This window comes from Protopterus annectens, chromosome 9.part0 (genome assembly GCF_019279795.1).
Source record: "Protopterus annectens isolate FY-2018-M chromosome 9.part0, PAN1.0, whole genome shotgun sequence".
NCBI classification, from domain to species: Eukaryota; Metazoa; Chordata; order Ceratodontiformes; family Protopteridae; genus Protopterus; species Protopterus annectens.
Window position 1 is genome coordinate 1,056,549,432 of NC_056743.1, and position 18,864 is coordinate 1,056,568,295.

Genomic DNA, 18,864 nt, shown 5'->3' on the forward strand with positions numbered 1-18,864 from the left:
CCTCTTGTAATAAATTATCACAAAAGTGCTGTTGGAGGTTATTATTAGTCCTGATGTTTTTATATAACTGATATATTTCCCTACATACCACTTTCTCATAAACTGCTATTGAGGATTAGTTGTAGGGATATACGAACTTTTCTTAGTGAGCCTCTGTTGATTCTCATTATATCCATTCTTTTTGTCATTAAATTGCACGGTCAAATTCAATCTAAGACAGAATAATTTGATTTCTTTGATAGAATCAAATAAATTAAAATGTGCTGTGGGAATGTACTTCATTCCCTTGCTGAATAGAGTAAAAAACTCTGGTGCTATCTTAATGTCTGTATAATTATACACCTTAAAACCATTGTATGTGTGCATCTTGGGTAAGGTACTATCTGTTGTTCAATATTCTTAGTAGTAGACGTAGTCTCTAAATCACCTGCATGAATTGATAGACCTACCCTTGCTATCTGTAGGTTAGATTCTAAAGTGGAATTCTCACTATTGTCAAAACTTACTATCTCCTTTGATGTGTCTTTGGGGCTGGATAGAACCTCCCCCCTTGAAAATTTGTATCCACATTGTGTCCGTGGTTTCTACCTCTTCCTGTGATGTGATGTTGGTCGAAGGTATTGTCATCTTCGCCTTTATTTTGAGGCCATATATACGCCCTTCCTATCTTGTACAATTCCATATCCCTTTCAAACTTGCTCACCTTCCTATTGTAAACACTGGTAGCCCTATTATTTGCTGTATAAAATTGCTTTGAATATAAATCCTTCCACTTTTCAAAATCACGATCATGTATTATGTCATCATTTAGCACTTCAAGTTCATCAAATAATGTAACTATCTTCTCATCATTAAGTTGCATAAGCATTTTCATATACATACAGCCAAAATTGTCAAACATTTTATTAAATTCCTGCATTACTGATTTCTTGTATATTATGCCCAAAGGCAATTTGAAAAAACGTAAACCTTTAGGAACTATTTGTGCTTTTATACATTTATCCAAGTATGCATTATCAATTTTGGAGCTTTTTAATTGTATCAATTTTTTGCCTAGCATATTAATTTTAGTTTTTATACTATCTGCGCCAATACTAGACATATTCTTGCTCCATATTCTTTTGTGTTCAATATTGACAGTGAAATCATAATCATCTATTACAAATTCGTTAATAGCATCACTAAAATGATTCCCAATAACCTTATTACTACCAGTAATAGTTTTATTAACATACTGCCCGGTGTTCAATCTCTTGTTTAGCCCATTGTTAGGGCTAGGGATAGTTTTTTTGTTAACAGTACCTTTATTATTGTCCACACCTCTCCCAGTAATATTGGAATATGTTTTTACATTGTCCCTCTGCTTAGGTCTCGTTCTGACTCGTAATTTTTCCTCCGAATGATGAAACAGGCTGAAATCAAAAGTAAATTCAGCCTCCGATAGTCCATTGTCGTTAGTTTCTTTGATATCCAAGTTCGTCGCTGGTGTTTTTAACTCGCAGGCTTCCGCTTGTCCGTTGGGTATCTCACCTAAACTATTGAGCATAATCCGTTCTGCTACAAATGCAGGAGTACCTCTGGTGGGTTCGGAGGTCAATGGAGTAGCTGTACGAGTGCCGAACTGCACAGAGTCTGCTAACTTGCCCACTAAATCCAAAAGTTTGTTGACATCCGCCTGAAGCGTGGTGACTTCCGCACGCAAGGTAGTGAATTCCTCTCTGTTCAATGAAGCCTCGGAAGGTGCTGTGTCTGCCATATCGCAACACAGAAGTAAAATGAGAAAGTACCAACCAATTCTACTTGCAGACACCAGTTCCCCTAAGCTCGAACAGACGAGTGTCACACAGCTGATTGCCAACAATCTTCCTTTATTCCACAAAAACGAACAGTGTAATAAAATATATGAAACACAGAGATCTCAGTACATCCAGGTGACATCCAGGTTAAGCGCTTTCATCTGATAACACAGACTTCCTCAGAACCAATTGTTAACTCATTAATAGCTCCTTATATATCTAAATTTTGGCGCCAAAAATTAATTAATAGTGTAATTTCATATATAAAATGACTTCATATATAAAATAATGTCATTTATTATTTATTAGTATAATTATACAGACATTAAGATAGCACCATAATTTTTTACTCTATTCAGCAAGGGAATGAAGTACATTCCCACAGCACATTTTAATTTATTTGATTCTATCAAAGAAATCAAATTATTCTGTCGTAGATTGAATTTGACCGTGCAATTTAATGACAAAAAGAATGGATATAATGAGAATCAACAGAGGCTCACTAAGAAAAGTTCGTATATCCCTACAACTAATCCTCAATAGCAGTTTATGAGAAAGTGGTATGTAGGGAAATATATCAGTTATATAAAAACATCAGGACTAATAATAACCTCCAACAGCACTTTTGTGATAATTTATTACAAGAGGAGAGAAACATTTTAAATGAAATACTATTGAATAAAAACATTAGGATTATGAAGCCCGACAAGGGCGGAGGTATTATCATATTTGATTCCCATCAGTACCACAAAGAAATACATGAGATTTTGTTTAGTTCTGGAAATTATGAGGAGGTGTCTCTCAACCAAATCAACATAGGTTATAGGAGAATAGACTTGGCTATTGAAGAGTATCTTTTGGATAATCGTATCAGCAATGAGTTATACAATTTTATTAGGAATGAGTACCCTCGGATGGCAAATATAGTTGGAATACTCAAGATCCACAAATGTTTGGAAAAATCTCCATTTCGACCCATCATTTCAGGTTCTCAGTCCAAAACCTGCAGTTTAGGTGTTACTATAGACCAGTGGACCAAGCATATATATGTTAAAGTCCCTCATCTCATCAAGGACTCCTGGGATTTTTTAAGCAAGCTTACTCCGGAAGTTTGGGGAGAGGACATCACATTTATCACTATTGATGTGAAAGATCTTTTTTCTTGCATTCCTACATCCATAGGTCTGGAATATTTTTGTAACAGTTTGCATAAATATTCCGGGTTGAGTTGGGACAAGATCAATCTAATATTAGATATGATGGGACTAATATTAGACCACAACTATATACAGTTCCAAGGAGAGTATTTCAGACAAACCAGAGGGGTTGCCATGGGTGCATCTTGTGCACCCATATTTGCCAACCTAGTAATGTTGGAGTGGGAGAATGTATATGTTTTTCCCAGTGAATATTATAAGTATATAACTTTATATTCCAGATTCTTGGATGATTTATTTATAGTCTGGAAGGGACCGAATGATCTCATTCCCGAATTTATTACATACATCAGTAATACTACAGAATTCCTGAAATTTACACATCAAATAGGCACTGAAGGAATATCTTATTTGGACACTTACATTAGTAATGATGGTGAAGGTTTTGTTTCTAAATTGTATAGAAAACCTACGTTTTCCAATGATTATATCCAATATGGTAGTAGCCATCCACCTCATATGTTTAAAAACATTGTAAAAGGGCAGTGTATCAGAGCAGCCCGTATGTCTTCAACTTGGGATTATATAAACAATGAACTGGATATTATATACAATCTTTTTATTGATAGAGGGTATCCCATGAGAATGCTAGAAGATGTGGTGGAATATGTAAAACAACAGTGGGGTATAAAATATCCCCCACTTTTAGGGAAGGTTAGGGTTGATAATAACATGGTGAAGAAGTTTCAAGATAGGAGAGTTTGTGTCATTATGTATAACAACTATACAAACTTGGTCAAGGAAATTGTCCGTAGATATTGGGATTTATTATCAAGTTGTGAAGGGACGGGAGATGTAGTAGGTAGCCACCCGGTGTGCGTGTTCAAAACCTCTAATAATTTAAAGAAAATATTGGAAAGTGGGGTGTACAAAAATAAAACTGTGTACAACAACAACAATAAAAGGGGTACAAGCAAGTGTGGAACATGTGGTCAGTGCAAATATATCAATGAGAATAAGTCCATTAAATTGGATAACATCATCAAAACTATTTGTAGATGCAGAGTAGGGAATTGTAATACACAAAGGGTGGTGTATCTTGCCACTTGCTCACAGTGTTCTGCCTACTACGTAGGCAAAACTGAGAGAAGGCTCAAAACTCGTATCTATGAACACATATACAAAATCAGCAAAGGTGATGTAAAAAATGCCCTTAGCAAACATGTAATAGATAAAGGGAAAGAACACAAGTTCAGCTTTGCTATTATAGATCAAGTCGACATGTCAGTAGGTACCAGGAACTGGAAAGCGTACCTTGGAGCACTGGAGAGCAAGTGGCAGATTTGTTGTGATGCCACAACGTATCCAGGGTTAAATGAGTATATCAGCTTAAAACCATTTTTAATTTTAGATTAGATAACCATTCTACATCAATTTTAAAATCAAATATTTTTAACTATTTATATTTTTTAAATCTAATATTTGTATTTGTGACTTATATATGTAGTATTATATTATTTATATTTTAGGTAGTTTTGATTCCAAGTATGGTATACACGTTGTATTCATACAAAAAATTGATGGCTCAAAGTGCATGTACTTTGATTAAAATGTAGTGTTTAGTGTTTTTTATATGGTATATGTGTATGTCAAGTTACATCAATTCATTTGTAATATATGACTACAAGGATATAGTATTTATAACATCTATTCTATATAATATAATTATTATATTTATTATATATATATTATATTTATATGTATATACCATATAATTCAGAAATGAAATTATTTTATATATGAAGTCATTTTATATATGAAATTACACTATTAATAAATTTTTGGCGCCAAAATTTAGATATGTAAGGAGCTATTAATGAGTTAACAATTGGTTCTGAGGAAGTCTGTGTTATCAGATGAAAGCGCTTAACCTGGATGTCACCTGGATGTACTGAGATCTCTGTGTTTCATATATTTTATTACACTGTTCGTTTTTGTGGAATAAAGGAAGATTGTTGGCAATCAGCTATGTGACACTCGTCTGTTCAAGCTTAGGGGAACTGGTGTCTGCAAGTAGAAATGTAAGGGCCTAGGACAAAGCCCTGTGGGACACCCTGACAATAACCAAGGATTTCACATGTCAAATAGCTGTATGATACTTGCCATGTCTTATTTGTAAACCATGCAGCTATCTATCTTACCAAAAGTTCATCAATACCTAGTTCTACTAATTTATTGATCAATGTTTTGTGTATGACCCTGTCAAATGTTGAAGGTAAATCTATATAAATTACATCACAACACAAGTTTTCATTTATAGCTTTTATATTGTTATAGAACATCATGTTACAGGTGGTAATAGATCTGTTTTCAACATATGCACGTATCATTTGTGTGTATGTGTGTGTGTTTGTATTACATACAAGTTATTAAAAGACAACTTGTTGAATAGGAAAAAAGCTGGTCAGCAGATCGAGTGTAATACATTTTTTTCTGCTTGATTTCATGCTACAGTGGGTATCAGGGACTTCATCCTTTCCCTACTGTAGTCCAGTCTTAGAACTGTTATATAGAATTAGCAGTGGGTGACGGGGGGCTTGCCCCCTCTGTACAAAATAATATGTTTTAAAATGTTGACTGGCAAGTTTTGTTTAAAAACTTGCCATTCAATGGATGACCATACATCCATATCTATCTATATATATATATATATATATATATATATATATATATATATATATATATATATATATATATATATATATATGCACACACACACACACACACACACACATATATATATATATATATATATATATATATAAATACAAATATATATATATATATATATATATATGTATATATGTATATATATATATATATGGATTCCTATTATAAGAACGAAAGTTCACTACTTCGAACTTATAATAGAAAGCCTCACTTCTGCGAAAGTTCACTTTAATGAAGGTGAACTTTTGCGTAAGTGCACTTCACCGAAAACACCGCAGCACAGTGGAGGACATAAAAAACAAGCTATGTCCTCCCCTATGGTGCGATAGTCATGGACCTTAGGGTTAGGGCACATGTTAGGGTAAGGGGATAGTTAGTAAAGCTATCCCCTTACCCTAACCCATGCCCTAACCCTAAGGTTCGTGACTATCACACCATAGTGGAGGACATTGCTATGTCCTTCACTGCGCTGCAGTCATCATGGACCTTAGGGTTAGGGCATGGGTCATGGTAAGGGGATAGACCTATGAGCTATCCCCTTACTATGACCTGTGCCCTAACCCTAAGGTCCGTGAGTACTGCACGGAAGTTCAGTACAACACCCGTTCATTGTACTGAACTTCACGTAAGTGCAGTTTCGATTAAGTGCACTTTCGCTGTAGTGAGTATTCCATGCACTATTTCGAATTAGTGAAAATTCACCTTCACAAAATTGTGTTTTGGGACCTTTGAAGTGTCTCTGTTTTGACTAAAGACCTCCTAAGTTTTTAGATATTTTGGGGTTGAATAATCACATCAATTAAATGAGATATACTTATCCATAGTGAACCCAAAAAGAGGTACTTGAACCTAATTAATTTACCTAGTTAGCAAAAAAATAAATAAATAAATAAACAGAGATTTTATTTGCTGATTCTCTACAAGCTGGTTCATTGTATTCTTAATTGCTTTGCAGTTATCTTTTACTGCTTAAGTGAAGAAGCACTATATATGATTAGATGTAATGATAATGCTATATAATTGAATAATGTACTATAAACTGAATTGTCATTAAGTATTACTTTGGGGACCTTGTAAATTTGTAATAACATTTTTAATACTAAGCATTCAATGTCAGTCTATCATTTTAGACTCTGCATTACTTTCAGCAGTGATCTGTGCAGTGATCTTAGCATTTCATTCAGTTTTGCTAGGGCTGGGAATTACTGGTTGTTTAGTTGCATCTTGCAGAAGGTATTAAATGCATGCTGAATATGTTACAGCATTGGCAGATGCATCAGACAGCACCCATTTATTTATATATATATATATATATATATATATATATGTATATATATATATATATATATATATATATATATATACACACACACATATACCCATAGAAAGAGAGCTCTGTTCCTTAACTTAGGTGCCTATTTACGTCCATATCCATTGATAGCATACCATGATTTGCAGTGATAAGCCATAAAGTGTACAAATGGAGAGCATTCATTATAGAAATTTATAAGCATGATTCTTCTATTTGCATCATGGAAACAGACATCCAGCTCATTTTAAAATGTTTTTGCTAAAATGGCGTAAGAGGATCTGCATAACTGTATTATATAGATGCACAGCAATGCACAACTATATATAGTATGCAGAAGAGTAGTGCATGCTTGTAGGTGGGGGTGGAAGACATGCCTTTATGTTTTACAGATATGAACTGGCCATGAATGCCTACCTATAGCATACAAGTGTACAGCAAAATACATCATACAAATAGGCAGTTCAAACAGTGTAACTTAAATTGTACAACCATGTTCGTGCCTGTCTCCATTATGCTATTAAATATGTCTTGCCATCTGTAGTGTTATACGTATGGGTAAACTTTGCCTGATTGTCTCCATCATGCAAGTTAGGAGGCTGTCCTTGTTTGAATTATTTAAATAAGCAGACATTGCCAGACAGGCTACAGTAGAGTCATAAAATATAATTTGTGTCATGTTACATGCATTATCCTTTTTTACAGATCACTGGCTTGTAACATTGTACATGAATAATATTAATGCTAGGGCTTCACTGTCTCACCTAAATGACAGCTCTTGTGTCCAGGTCTGGGTTTTCATAACCAAATGTATGTCAGTTCAATATCTGCTAGACAGAAAGAGATACTCCACGGTACATTTATGGTCCTAATAATCTACCTAGTTTCATTTCTTTTCTACTTTTATCAATGTTGTACTGGATACCCTTTAGCATTCTCATGGGGTATTTTGGCCACATGAAGAAAATTTTTTCCATAAACATAATAAACATCTTTCCTATAAACAAGTATAGCCTTGTATATGTAAACTGCAACTGTTAACTGTGTAATGGATTGAGTTAATTTTTTCTTACCAGCTGCTGTTCATTGGTACCCTTTACCCATCACCTGGGCTACTTCTTACCTATCTGAATCTATTGTTGACTTTTGACCTGGTCCTGTGGTCCAGTCACAGAATTCCTGCAGGTGTCCCCCCCAATTGACACTCTGTAAGGTTCTTTTGCACACATCTATTGTTAAAGGCTTGACTAAGACATAATTCAGGTTGCTAGTATCATGTTATGGGTCTGTGAAGCAGTGTTTCAGATTCTGTTCTTCCTGCCCTTGGTTGTAATTCTCTCATGTATCAAAACAGCTGTAAATGAAACAGGCAGTACGTGTTCTCTTTTGAATGACATGACAGCATCCTTTGCTACCTTCCATCAATAGCTTCAAACAGCTCATTTTTATTGGTCATAACCTTTAACAGGATTTTCTCTCCAACTTGGTTAGTTCATTAGAAACTCATTCCAATTCCCTCCTGACTTCTCTGTTTTAACCTTTGTTTTGAAATGTAATACAGTCATCAGATGTATGTAATGATGGCATTTTTAAAATAATGCTTTTGGAACCATGGTTGCGTCTTGTCCCTTACCTTCTTCAAAGACGTCATCCAGCTGAGGTAGGTGTGATTCCACAGTCTCTTTCACACTGCAGTCGTCATCTTTGATGGCTTTGTACCTGCTGCTTCTAAGCCATGCTCGGCGTCTTTCCTGGGAGGCAGGACTCAAAATGGAATGGCTGTCCATCATTTATGGCGAAACCGTGCTTTTCTGTATCTGTAATGGCCTTTGTACTCTGAAAAATAAAACCAGGGAAAGTTGTCTAGTTGCTGTCGTCATACCAAGAGTTAGACTGAGGATTTTTCACCAGCCAAAAAAGTACAGGCTTAAAATGATGCAATAAAGTTACATGCACATTGCATATTATAATTTGTATATCTACATATATATATATATATATATATATATATATATATATATATATATATATATATATATATATATATATATAAATATATATATATACTGTAGGATTATGAAATATATTAACACAGATGGTAAACCAAGGTAAAATGAAAAGAAGCTTTGACTTACATTATACTATGATTTACCTTGCGACTAATGTACTTTGCTAATTTGGCTGCAGGGTGAGTAGTCAAATTGAGATGAATAATATTTTTTGTCAGCATAGTATTCAGACAATGAACCAGGTTCCAAAAGAAGTGCTCTCAGTGTAAGTAACCACTTTTTACTGACAGCAGGTGTTTTGGAATCTGGCCCCCAATGTAAGCCTGTTCATAGACAGGCCTTAAACTGAAGTAAGTCACTTACACTGGAAGTAAGTCTTTCAGAATCAGAGCAGACTTACACAGAGAGCAATTCTTTTGGAATCTGTCCCAGAAAGTATGACTCAATAAACTGCTGTTGCCAACTTACCCTACTAGCAGATTTTTGAAAACTTTATGGGGCTTTTTCCATTTCTCCCTCTGCAGTGGAGTAAGTACAAGAACTTTGTTGACTCATACTGTGGTAAGCAATAAAAACTGAACAGTCTCATGTCAAATGCAGTCAGCTATGAAAAGTAGTTGCACACTGAAACTGAACAAATCACTATAAGCTTGTCCTCAGATTCTTTCCTGATATACAATATCCCCTTTCATTGTGGCACAAACTGAAGATAATTTTCCCAAAATAATAATTTTGTTTTTGCTATTGCAGTAAAATAATAAAATGTTAATACTAATTATTGCAGCACTCAAAAACAGTAACACAAACAGTATAATTCTTTTGAATGAAAGCTGCCTGTAAGTATTAAACATTGCTGAGCTGCAATTAGTATAGCATTTGCTGTTTGTTTCTACATACTCACCTTCTCTCTTAGTTGCTGTTGTTCAGTGCTATAACAAGGTCCTCATTCCTGTCTTGCACATCAGCTTTGTTTATTCTGGGCTTCTGGATTTATTGTCCTTTCATTGGGACTTTTGCTCATTTCAAGTTATATTCTCAGCTAATTTGACTTCACTTGTGCTCCCCTTCTTTATTCTCCATGGGAGTTGAATCTGAAAAGATTAATAATAATAATAATAATAATAATAATAATAATAATAATAAACAAAGCAAGTATCAAATAGTTTAGGGTTTTATGTGTAATATTTTCAGTCTTTTGAAAATTCATAGCTAGAAATAGAATAGTTTCTTTTGTCACCAGCAGTCTAATTTTTTTTTTTTGCTGTTTGTTTAATGACTGGACAAGCCTTTACATACCATGTACCACGAGACTGTAAATTTTAAATAATGATTTATTAGTAGTAAAGCATTTTCAAGGAGTTCATTTCTTCTGTTTCTGAAATGGTAGGATAAGACATTGAAATGTGCTTTGAAATGTATATTCAATGAGAATAAAATTATGGAAGCAATAAAAGCTTTGCTTCTCCAATTTGAAAACACAAAATACAGATTTTAAAAAGACTACATTTCTACCCTGCTTTCCATGTATGCGTCTTTTTACAATTTACATGACAGCATTTGCAGTCACAAACTAATCTGCAAAATGAGGCCGAAAGTTTCTGAATCAACTAACAGGATTTCTAAATCCTGGGGAAGAGACTAAAGGATGGGGATGTAGCATAGACTGCTGATGCAACTTTAACTTAATCCACACTAACACCGTTCAGGAATGTCTTTGTTGAAAAACACATGCCAACAACAAAATAACTTGTTTTAGTGTGTGAATTCTCACCTTCAGTAGTCATGCTTTGAGTATGGCTTGAAATTATTTACTTGCAGATGTCATTTCTTTGGCCCATTTGAAATTATTTATTTTCTTTTGAGAAACTAGAAGGCCAAAATGCTCTGATAGGTGTTCTTGGCTCATTGTATAGTAATGACGTTTTTCGAAACATGTGTAGAAAATCATGTTATAGCATATGATCAGTATGTAAGGCAGTAGCAAGTTATTTTGTAAGACATTCCTCCCAGGAATGGTAGAGCACACAAGTTTGTAAAATTCAGATACCCTTCTCTTGAATCATGAAAGTGAGAATATTGAACAGAGAAAGAATGGCATGAACGTGTGAATGAAGTCTTAATGTGGGAAACAGTATAAAGGAATTGTTCCCTCTTGACTTGTTGGTACAGCCTTTGAGACCATGAAAGTAATTCATAGGTTCATAGGTTCATAGGTAAGTACTAGGCTATCTGCCCATGGGCATTTATAAGCCTAGCCACAGAGTGATGGCTTTCACCTCCCCATTAGATTAGTAACCTGGGCCTCTGCCAATAGGGCTCCTGAAGTGATCCCAGGGTAGTGATCCCAGGGTAGAACTTACGATTACCCATCCACTCATCAAGATTTCTCTTGAAAAGGGTCAGAGAGGAGCTCTGTCGAATATGGATTGGGATTCTATTCCAGAGTGAGGGGAGTCGCTGGGAGAGGAATCTTTCCCTCCAGCATGTCCTGTTTATCATTGTACATAGGTTCAAGTCACTAGAACGAGTGATTCTGAGGGATCTTGTTTTTTGGAGGTGAAGCATGTCCATTAGTTCAGGGTTTGACATGGCCCTATAGGTCAGACATAGGTCACCTCTCAGGAGACGGTAAGTGACTGAGAAGAGCTGGAGCTTTTTTAGTTGTGCTTCATAGGGTAATTGTTTAAGGCCCTTAATCCTCTTAGTGAGGTACTTCTGTGGTCTTTCTAGTTGTTGCAGGTGTCTAGTGAGGTACATCCCAAATGGGGCATTGTACTCTATTATGGGCCTAATGAGTGAGGAGTAAAGGGGCACAATCACCTCCTTGGATCTGGATGAGAAACCCTTTGTGATCAGGTGTGCCACATAGAAGGATTTCCTGACCATTTTGGCTATGTGGTTATCAAAGGAGAGCATGCTATCTACTTGGGTACCCAGGTCCCTAATTACTTCTTCCGTACTTACTGGATTTTCATCTATGTGGTAGGTTGTAGGTACTTTGTTTTTCCCAAATGGGATTACTATGCATTTTTTGGCATTTAGCATGAGGCCGTGACTTTGACACCAGGTGTTTGTCTCTGTGAGACTCTTTTGCAGGATGTCTGTGTCAGCTGGAGAGTCAATTATTGCACCCAATTTACAGTCATCTGTGAACTTGGTTAGCCACAGTCGCTCCGCCTTTGCCTGTACTTCGGAGAAATAGATACCGAACAGGAGGGTCCCAGGACTGAGCCTTGTGGGACTCTGCTTGTGACTAGTTTAGAGTCAGACATGGCGCCTGCCACTCTTACCATGTGGGTTCTGTCTGAGAGACACTTGGCAACCCATCTCATGACATAGGGGTTAATATTTAAGTTGGTGAGTTTGTCTATGATTCCTGAGTGTGGGATGGTGTTGAACGCCTTAGCGAGGGTCAGATATGCTGTGTGGACCACCTTCCCCTCATCTATGGCCTTGGTGACTGTTTCAAAGAAGTCGACCAAGTTCAGAAGGCAAGATCTGCCTTTAACAAAGCCAAACTGGGTGGGGTCCAGTGTCTGGAGGTTCCCAATGTCCCTGTTAATGAGCTCCATGATAATGCATTCCATGGCTTTGCAGACCAAGCTAGTCAAGCTTATAGGGCGATAGTTCCCAGGGTCAGTTGTGGCACCACCTTTGTGGAGTGGTACGACTGTTGCTGTATGCCATTCTTTGGGTACATAGCCTGTAGAGAGGCTGAGTTTGAATAGTGATTTGAGATGGGGGGTTAGTTCATTTTGAAGCTCGTGTAAGACACAATGTGGGATAGCATCTGGTCCCATTGATGCTGTGTTTTTGGCCTTTGCAAGGGCTGTCTTTACTTGTGTGTCTGAGATATCTGGAGCACCACATTCTTCTGGGATGGGTGCTAGCCCCTTTGGTGGAGAGGGGGGGTGAAGTTTGCACTGAACTTGTCAGCCAGGATGTTGGCAATGTTGGTTGGTTCAGTGTATTTATGGCCATTATGCACTAGCTCGGAGCATATCTGAGAGTTTGCCCCTACACTCTTGACATAGTTAAAGAAGGCCTTGTGGTTATCCTTAGAGTCATTAGCTATTTTTCTTTCGAAGTTGGCCTTGGATGACTTAATGAGGGAGCGCATATTTTTATTGATGTTAATCAGAGATGTCTTCTTATTTTGGGATTTTGTTCTATCTTGCAGGAGTTTCCTCCTTCTGTTGTAAAGTTTATTTATGGCTGGGGTCCACCAGACTGGCTTCCTCTTTTTTGAGGAGTTGGTCTGGGTTTTACTTGGGATGGCTCGGACCATGCATTCTTGAAGGTGTTCATAGAATGCATTTGTAAAGGATTCTGCCGATGGGTCATCATTTTCCATTTGATTGGGAGCTTTGAAACTTCCCATCTCGGTCTTGAGGAGTGTGAAGTTGGCTTTAGAGAAGTTTTTTACCTTGATTTCCTTGACTGGGGGGGGGGGGTCGGGATGTGGATGTCCAGTGTGATTATTTTGTGATCTGATCTTACCAATGACGAGTTTACATCAGGTGTGGAACATAAGTTCACCATGTTGGTGATGACCAGGTCCAATATGTTGTCACCTCTTGTGGGAGTGGTGACCAGCTGTTCAAGGGCGTTTGAGTTTATAAACTCAAGGAAGCATTGGGCTAGGGCATTTGAGCTTGAGTAGTTTTCCCAGTCAATGTTTGGATAGTTGAAGTCACCCAGTAGCATGGTGTTGGGTAGAATCTTCATACTTTCTAATGTTCTCAGGAATGCTGCGTGAGCGTCCTGAGACAAGGTGGGAGATCTGTAACAAGCTATAAATTGAACAGTCAATTTACCCGCTGTCAATTGCACTTGAATGGTCTCAGATTCCTCGTGCTGTGCTACTAACCTGGAGCTGTGGGTGTTCTTGATGAATATGGACACACCCCCTCCTTTTGTGTTCCGGTCCTGGTTTTGGGACCTAAAGGTATGGTAGGAGTTATAGCCTGGTAGTGCTGGGGTGCTCTCTGGAGCCTTGAATCAGGTTTCTGTCACTGCACATACTTCGACTTCTTCCATACTAAGGAGAGCCTTGAGTGCGTGCATTTTGAGGTTTAGACTTCTGGCGTTGAGCAGCATTACCCTCAGTTTTTGTTTATTATTGTTGTTTATGGAGACAGGTTTGTCTTTTGAGCCTTGCCTAAAAAAGGCAGTATTGGGGCGGCAAGAGTCTTGGCCAGTATTCGAAAGCCCAGGGGCAACAGGTGCAAGCCATCTCTGGTGAAGCAACGTGGCTTGTCAAGCATGTCGTCCCAGGCTGACAAGTACTGGATCCCCTTTGAATGACACCAGTAGTTTAACCAATTGTTGAAACTGATAATTTTTTCTTCGTTTGCTGGCATCATTTTGGGTGAGGGCAGGATGCTACTCGGAGTCAGAGTCATACCAGCCTGGGCTACATGATCAGAGAGCTCCTTCATGTCTATTTTCTTGTAGTCCAGGGAGGTACATCTCAGGTCATTTACGTCAACATGTACAATGACAGAGTCATATTTGTACTTGTTGTGGAGTGACCTGAGTGCATGTGTTATGTGGCAGATTCTGGCACCCAATAATTTTTAATTATTTCACAACATAACATTGTAACATTGTGGACTACAGTATCTCTTCACTCCACAGTACTGTTTCAGGTCAACTAATCCAAGCAATCTTCTTAAGAAAGCACAAAAATATGTGTAGTAAATTCAGCTGCAAATGCCCTTTTGCCTTTGCATCTGTATTTATTGCATTATGGATGTTACAGCAGCATTGTTTAGATTAGCAGTACATTACCACAGTAAATGGTGGTTTCATATGGCACTTCTTACACAGCTCAATATGCCTAGATTAGAGACTTTCCTGTACTATGCATCTAAGGTGTTAAGAATAAGATGTGGCCAGGCAGAGTTAAAGGATCTTGTGGGGTGAGTGGGGGGTTAACAATTTCCTCAATATGAATTGGCTGGCCTTTACTCTTGGACATATTCACCCCTAAGTTTAAAGTGTTGTGGATCACTCTTTCTCTGATCAGTATTCAGATATATAACCTGACCCCTGCTTCCACTCTTTGTAACATTTCCAGGTATGAGCTTATTGTACGGGTCTATATCATATGAGCGAATAGGAAAAAACGTGAATGCTCACAATCTCGAAAGTACCGGACATCGAACTTGCTATTGTGGGGGCATGCGCCCTCCACCCCCCCCCCTGCTAAATATATATTCCAACTCCAAGATCGCACTACAGTGAGGAAAGGGCAATTATTCCATTCTTCACTGTACCCTAATCTCAGAAAAAGCACTTCAAGGTCTGGTACTTTCGAGATTATGAGCATTCCTGGTTTTTCCTATTCGCTCATAAGATATATACCCTATTGTACAGAAAGTAGTTATGCTAAAAATTATGTCAAAAGAGTGCCTTCCTTTGTTCCTGATATTAGTAATCTACTCTACTCACTTCTCATACATTCTAAACTCCTATCCTGGAAAACTAGTTGAAAGAGAAGGTAAATTAATATCATAAAATGTGGAATTTCCTCTAGTCATCAGGATATGTATAGAGCATGTTGTAGTGTACAATGTTCCAGGTGGTTCTTCTGTGGTGGAATCGTGTATAATTTCCTAAAGATCTTGTGAGCGGAGCTGCATTTATTTATAATATCATTGCATATGATTCAGCCAATCACTCTGTCTCCTTTTATGTCAGTTTGATTATACTGACTTTGGGTAAGGTTACCACTGGTTTCACAACTATCATTTCCAAGAAGCATAAATACAAGTGTGAAAGGAACTCGGTCCTTTTTATGACAATGTTCAACTGCTGTCCTGTAGGTATCTGGTCTGTTTGATCTTATTGGTTATTTTTCCTGCTCATAATTAACTTCCTTAGTGACCTCAACTGGCTTTGCCTGCTGAATTGCTCTGATGACTTGGTTTTCATCTGTATCTTCTGACAACTCCCACCCCTAGGCTGAAAATGTTGGGTGTCAAGACAGGGAGGCTTGCGACAATAGAGTTTTCAGGAGAGGAGTTTGATTAACCTTTAGGAATGTGAGGAGCACCAGGGAATGGGATCCAGTGACAGGGTGTCCCATTCACCCATTAATGTTCACGCACTAAACACAGACAGTCATGGGGTTCCCTATCATGTCATATCCTCCTTTGGAAAAAGAAAAATGCAAAATCTAAAAAAATACTTATAGACAATCCGGACTTGGTATGACAGATGTGAAACAAGTAGATTCCGACTGGCACACAAGTGGACCCATTCTATATTTCATCAACTACAACATTTCCCCCCTAAGGTAGGCAACAAGGATGATGTGAACAGAATTCAGGAATTTGCATCCATTCTTTCACAAAGTAGCATTGGTGGTTCATAATACTGACAGAGAGAAGATCAGAGTTTTGTAATGCATCCTTATATGATGTGATGGAACGTTTGGGTCTCCTTAATTCTGTATGTTGGGAGTCGTGCAAGGTTCGGCTTTCACCAGGTCTCTAGCATTGTTGCTAGTGGGTGTCATGGGTAAACAACACAGTATGCCTGTTACCAGGCAGGTTTGTTTAGATTTAGAGGTCTGGCTTTAGTTTCTTGAGGGGTCCATTGGAGACATGTTTTGGTATAAAGACTGGGTGAGCAATGCTGATCTGGAGCTGTACACAGCTGTAGTGAGACCTTTGGATATGGCTGTGCTTGATGGGGGGCAGGTGGCTGATACATCTCTAGCCAAATAACTGAGGGAGGGTGAGGATATATGGAGGGATACCATATTCCTGGAGCTGATGCTCATTTGCAAGGCACTTGTGGTCTGCTGGCTTGAGCTGTTGATCAGGACAATTTGGTTTCATTCTGACAATCAGGTGGCCATGTATGTGTAAAACAAGAAGAAATTTTGTTAGGATGGTGACCAAACTGGGATAGGGATTTTGAGGCTAGGGCCTCTTAATAGTATAGGGACAAGAGAATACAACAAAATAATTAAATATATACATAACAGTAAATTAAAATAATATTTATCAAGGTGTTAGCAATGGGGAGCAGTAAAACCATGCAGGACAGGTTGCTTGGTGGACACCCTGTGATATCTCTATACCCAGGACCCTTGTTCTTTAGAAGTACAAGGGTATATTTCAGGAGCAGTAGACAGATAAGGATGTCACCTGAACAAAGAAGCATAAGCAGTGCCCAAAGTGGTCAGAATGAGTCTGCTCTGGCATGGTAATACACAGGGTGGGCTTGGGGCAAATTTTGCCACGAAACTTAACCTAAGGCAGTAGTATCAGGCTTTTGATTGATCAAGGCAAATGGTTGAAGTCTGGGATAGTGGGGGCTCCTGCTTCTGACTGGGTTGAAAACCAACTTATGAAGTAAAAATAATATAATTTTCTGGCTGCCAAATGATGAGGTCTGGCCTTAAATATATACTGAAATAATATGAGGCTTTGGCACCATGGGCTTAAAACTTGGCAAACTAGAAAATAATTTGAGAAATCTGATATTGTCCTTCTTTACTGGTCATGCTTACTATATAGTTGCTTTTATAGTTTATATTTATTCTCTGTGGTTGCTAATAACAAAACAACTACCCTGCTTGTACAAGAGTTTACTTTGCAGTTTTTTAACCAATATTACCATATCTCTTTGTATCATAGGATCATAAGAGGTTACTAGGCTAACTGCCTCAGGGCCCTTACAAGCCTAGCCAATATTATAACCTTTTTTCTTCTTGAGGCAATGCCCTTACTTATGAGATGAGCAATATAAAATGCCCTTCTTACCACTGTGGCATGGTGATCAAAGTTAAGGTTGCTGTTGACCTGTGTGTCCAGATCTCTCCCCACTGACTGAGTGCTTAGGGTATTGATATTGATGTGGTAGTTTGCAGTGACATCACCCTTGCCAAAGGGGACGATAATGCATTTTTTTGCATTAAGTTTAAGACCATGATTTTGGCATCACTCATTAGTCTGCGTAAGAGCTTTCTGCAGGATGTTGACATCACTAGGTGTTTCAGTGATCGCTCCCAGTTTGCAATCATTAGCAAACTTTGTCAGCCGCAGTCCTTTAGTTTTAGCCTGTACTTCAGAGAAGTGGATTCTGAAGAATAGGGGTCCCAGAACCAATCCCTGTGGAAAACCACTGATTACAGGTATTCTGGAGGAGGTGGAGTCCCCTATTTTGACCGTATGAATTCTATCAGTGAGCCAGTTTGCAACCCACCTGACAATATATGGGTTGATACTCAGGTGGGTGAGTTTATAAATGATGTCTGAGTGGGAGATTGTGTCAAAGGCCTTGGCTAAGTCTAGGTAGGCCATATGAACAGATTTTCCCTTGTCTAGGGCTTTGTTGACTGTCTTGAAGAAGTCCACCAAGTTTAACAGGCATGATCTCCCCTTGACAAAGCCAAACTGGATGAGGAGAGCATTTAGAGATTTCCTATATCTTTGTTAATAAGGTCCATTATGATTCATTCCATGGCCTTGCTGATAAGCCTGGTCAGGCTAATGGGTCTTTAGTTCCTGGGGTCTGTGGATGCACCCTCTTTGTGCAAAGGTATGGTGGTTGCTGTTTTCCATTCTGCTGGGACAAAGCCAATGATGATGCTAATTATGGTTTTAACCCATGTAGAACACAGTCCAGGATGTTGTCTGGTACCATACTGACTGTGGTTTTGGCCTTGGAGAGGGTGTTTATGACCTGCCCCTCAGAGATATTAGGTGGGGGACAGGTGTTAGGGATGCTTTGGGGTATATATGGCATGGACAGGGGGAGTGAAGTTTTCACTGAACCTGTCAGCTAGCAGGTTTACTATATCTGCAGTTTCTGTATATGTAGTACCATTAACTACAAGTGTAGTG

The 18,864-nt window shown here is 38.0% G+C and overlaps 1 protein-coding gene across 2 annotated transcripts in view; it reads right to left on the reverse strand.

Moving 5' to 3' along the window:
* Positions 1–18,864, reverse strand: part of TESPA1 (thymocyte expressed, positive selection associated 1) — a 280,218-nt gene that overhangs the window by 195,554 nt on the left and 65,800 nt on the right. For both annotated transcript variants that reach the window (XM_044083864.1, XM_044083863.1), the window contains exons 2-3: positions 9,903–10,092; positions 8,626–8,828 (exon numbers count right to left, since the gene is read on the reverse strand). In XM_044083864.1, coding sequence (XP_043939799.1) covers positions 8,626–8,782 — 157 coding nt within the window. In that variant the 5' untranslated portion in view covers positions 8,783–8,828; positions 9,903–10,092. The remainder of the gene's footprint in view (positions 1–8,625; positions 8,829–9,902; positions 10,093–18,864) is intronic.